The 4387-nt window shown below is 45.2% G+C and overlaps 1 protein-coding gene across 1 annotated transcript; it reads right to left on the bottom strand.

The window, feature by feature from the left end:
- Positions 1-320: 320 nt before the first annotated feature.
- Positions 321-2593, bottom strand: LOC128457006 (ankyrin repeat domain-containing protein SOWAHA). The gene has a single exon (XM_053441480.1). The coding sequence runs from the start codon at positions 2445-2447 to the stop codon at positions 1017-1019; it is 1431 nt and encodes a 476-aa protein (XP_053297455.1). The 5' UTR covers positions 2448-2593; the 3' UTR covers positions 321-1016.
- Positions 2594-4387: the final 1794 nt, after the last annotated feature.

Here is a 4387-nt window from a genome sequence, read left to right as displayed (position 1 = left end):
TCATCCCCAGACAGCTGCACATCTGGCTGAATCATGTCTCAACAAGCCACAAAAAAAAATACCTAAGCCGTTTTTCAGGGGGTTTAACACGTACACTAATGATTTATGAAATACCCACACACACCTCAATGAATAACACAGCCTCTGCCCATTTTTAGTCAAATGTATGTGACTCAATGAGAAACCCAGTGTTTGTTTTCTTCCAGGGTAAAACCAGCGGATGTTCTCTTTAACGCTTCACAGTGTTTAATTATTAATCTTTTATAAAGTGAAGTGATGAGGAAGAGAGTTTTTCTAAAAGCTCCTCAGAGACACAAACATTTCACAGTTGTATGAATTTATTTTGTCTGCTGCTACAGGTTTGATTCCCCAATGGGTCAACACACCCCCGACCCTCTTCCTTTTTTTTTTTTGCATCTGGAAATCGAGAGTCTGACCATCTCACTGCTCTCGGTTCAGTTCTGACTCAGAGACGAAAACACAGGAGAAAAAGTTAAATCAGTACCAAACTGTCTTTGTTGTAGATCAGTTTCTTTTTGCGACAAAAAATAGATTGAGAAATTATTCTTTGAGAACAGCCAGTGTAAAAATCAAGTTAAATTCCTGAATGATTGCCATAAATTTCAAAAATTGGTGCAGTTTTTTGTTGCCTGAACAGAAATGCTGCAAAATAAAATAATTCACTACATATAAAATCATAATAAAGACTGAAAGACTGAGAAGACCAGGAGACCACAGATGATGATTAATAAGTCGAATATTTTCTGAGTCACGTCTGAATCACAGTTTGAAACCCACACCTTTAGATTTGCCTCTTATCGGAAACCTAGTGTAAGAATCTCAAATCTGCTCATTCCCGGTAATTAATTATCTCCAGAAGTCGTCAACTGATAGAATTAATACTTCAAATCATTATTATTTCGAGTATTTTTCAGTTTTTGTGTGTGAAAGAAGGCCCAAAAATCTGTGAAATGTCAATATACATCTTTCAAGTGAGACAAGAGCGAGTTCTTCCTTTAGATCAAAGCTTCTGACAGGACTCTCTTTCTGAAGCCGCTGTCCTCTCTCTCCTCGCCGGGGTCGTCGCTCAGGGAGTAAAGCGCTGACCTTTGCTTGGGCTTCTTCTTGAGGCCCGTCACGTGCGGCTGGAAGAGACGGCTTATTGAATGCAGACCCTTGGGGAGATCTGGGAACAGCTCCGGCTCTTCTCTCTCAGGCGGGGCCCTGTCCGGAGCCGGCTGGACCTTGGGTTCACTCAGCATCTCCCTTACACTCTTGGCAACCCCCTTGTGCAGATAGTGGTAGGCCCTCTTCCCGCAGTTGTCCCTGACCCTCACGTCGGCGTTGTGCTCCCCGACCAGCGTGGCCATGATATACTCCTGGTCGTGCAAGGCGGCAATGTGCAGAGGAGTGTAACCGCCATGTGTCCTCGTGTTAATGTCGAGCTCCACTCCCCCCTGCCTCGACAGGTCGACAATCTTTGTGAGCATGTCACTGTTTCCCCACTTTGCTGCCCAGTGCAGGCCGGTGAACCCTGACATGAAGTCCCTCTTCTCGGCCAGCTGGCTGTCTCTCAGCAGCAGGCCGTACGCCTGGCTCCAGTGGCCGGCGGCACACTTGACCAGCCACTCATGCTCCGACGGCTCCAGGGGAACCAGGGAGGGAACCCTGTTCTCTTTCTGCTCCTCTGACGCCTTGGTGCTCTTCACCGGCCTCCTGAGTTGGGGTGAGCCCACACTGCTGCCCGTCCTGTCCTCCACTGAGGGGGGTCCTCTCTTGGACCTGTGGGCATCTGGTGTTGGACTTTCAGGAGGATCATCTGGGTCCACCTTCAGCTTGTGGACCTCCACCCTAGTGACGCTGGGGGGGCATCTCAGAGGCAAGGCGAAAGGTTTGCTCTGGATGGTTTTGGACTTTATTGCTTCACCCCTTGGAAAGCAACCATCTCCACTGGTGCCCTGGCTCTGTACCTCAAAATTCAGCATCCGTTTAACCCTGACGTCCGGGAACCTGGTCCTCCGCAGAGCCAGCTGTATGGGACACAGAGATTCGGTTGGGTCGTCACTACTTTCACTCGCCTGATCCAGGTCAGGACCATCTGGCTCGTCTTCTCCAGGACCCGCAGAGCCCTGGTCCCGCACAGGTAGGCGCTGCTGCTCACCTGCCCCCGCAGGTCCTTCGCTTCCCGGCTCCTCCTCGCTCTCGGTCTTGACTCCCTCCAGTAAATGCTGGTACACTTTCTTGACGACAACATAGCGGACGCCGTCGATTTCTCGGACGACGGCGACGTTGTTGACGAAGGTCTTGAAAAGCTCCTTGTTCCGCTCCTTCTGTGCGGGGTCCACGCAGTCCACGGAGCCTTTAAACTTCCTCACCAGCTCGGACTTCTTCACTCGGCCTCCCTCCGACACGAGCAGAGACAGGACGGACTCCTGCGTCAACGACATGATGTGAAAACTTCTCCAGGCTCCAAGCTGGTTCGAGTCAAAACGTGTAACTCCGGTAATAGACGCGGGGTTTCACCTTTGTCCCGGAGTCAGGGCAGCACCTTCACCTGGCCGCTCGCTTCTCCTCCTCTTCCTCCTCCTCCACCTCCACCTCACCCGCAGGAGGCTTTTTCCGGGAAAGGTGCGGACGTGGATATGATTTGAATAAAATATGCAAACCTGCACTTGAAATAACAAGTGGAGTTAAAGTGTCTGTTCTGTGCTGACTCAGGACAAACTGCAAACCATTTCTTTCTTTCTTTTATTTGAGTCGTTCGTTCTTTCTTTCTTTCTATCTTTCTTTCTTCCTGGGTTAGAATTAAACATGAGAAATTTAACAGCCTCATTACTATAAAAGTATATACACAAGTAAATGAGAACTGATTTGAAACTCAAATGGTGTGTTTCATTCATTTGCATACAGTTATTTATAATAATAACAATAATTAATACTTTATTTATACAGAACTTAGTTATAAATAAGTAATGACGAAATTATACATTAATATAATAACCTCTCCCACCATTAACCTACTATTAATGATTTAAATAATATACCAATAGTCCTATATTCTCTCTAATAACAAACACAAACAAAAGAATAAAAGAATAATTTAATAAATAAAATGTCCTATGTATAACATATGAGCCAGACTTCTGAATGTTCTGAAATATACATTTATCTGGCCTTGTTATCTGTACTTTGTTTGATTATCAAACCAGTACAATACTGTGTGTAACATGTATGTATGTGTGTATGTTTTTCTCTTTCACCCAGTTTGGTTTGCACATGACAATCAAGTCTTGAATCTTGAATCTTTACACACAAGTTAATTTCTGGTATGTCCTCTTTTTTATCGAAATAATCGGTATTTGCCTTTGTCCCATTGTTGTTACTCTAAATAGAGTATCCTGTTTGTTTTATCAATATTATCATCAGCTCCAAAGTGTTTGTTGTGACCTGGAAAACTCTTTGAACTGTGATGTCAGCATAACGTTGCAAAAAGCCCTCAGAACACCAAGACTGCAGTACCCACAATGCAACTAACAGTGGGAATAAACTAAGAATATAACAAATACTAATAATTCAGCTTGCTCTCATTGGCTGAGTCACATTGTAGTAAAATGTGCATTGTGCTTTATTCCCCTGTCAATGCATCACCTGAGCAGCAGTTTGGATTTCTTTATATTCTGCTGATAGAAAGGCAATAAAGTCTTTCTATACTTTTCTACACTTATACAATCTATATCCTGAAAAGGGGGCCATATCCCACCCCCCTCTCTAACCCTCATCCCAACCCGGAATCGCTCCCTCCTGTCAGGGCATGCAGGGTCTGAGCAGTGTCACATTCCTGGAGCGGAGTTCCTGAGCAGCGGCCATATTGGAACCTGTCTGTCCGGCCCAAAGATGTCCTCACGACGTCAAGATGATCCCCCCCCCCTCCCCTCCTGGCTGCATTTTAATGGTAGAATCCGCCTGGAGAATCTTATAGGAGACTTCAAACTGGTCATAGTACAGAATAAATCACAATTAACTAAAATAAAAGTATATTTTATTTAATGAGAAGGGAAACTGTTTTTTAAATAAGAAATTGAGGTAATTGTGCGGAGCTAAACGGGAACAACTACCTCACTCAACAACTATTTGTATCTCTTTAATTAATTTTATGTTAAACACCACCTAGCCTAATAAGCATTTAATTAATATATTATTCTGCACTTTTATCAACAGCACATCGAGTCAAAACGAAGGAAATACACGACTCAGCCTGCAAACGAAGGGGAAGTGACGTGTCAGGGAGTCATCTCGACGCCTAGCTGGCTTGCTAGCCTCCCTCCCTCCCTCCCGGGACTCTCGCCAGCGCTCCCCCGCCCTGAGTGCCTCTCCTCCCGTGTCACTA

Source organism: Pleuronectes platessa, chromosome 15 (genome assembly GCF_947347685.1).
Source record: "Pleuronectes platessa chromosome 15, fPlePla1.1, whole genome shotgun sequence".
Classification (NCBI taxonomy): domain Eukaryota; kingdom Metazoa; phylum Chordata; class Actinopteri; order Pleuronectiformes; family Pleuronectidae; genus Pleuronectes; species Pleuronectes platessa.
Note: the sequence above shows the minus strand (reverse complement) of the source record. Positions and strands in the feature narration are given on the sequence as shown.

What these genes read in the sequence shown, in the direction of transcription:
- LOC128457006 (XM_053441480.1), bottom strand. Translation starts at nt 2,447, where the DNA reads ATGTCGTTGACGCAGGAGTCCGTCCTGTCTCTGCTCGTGTCGGAGGGA.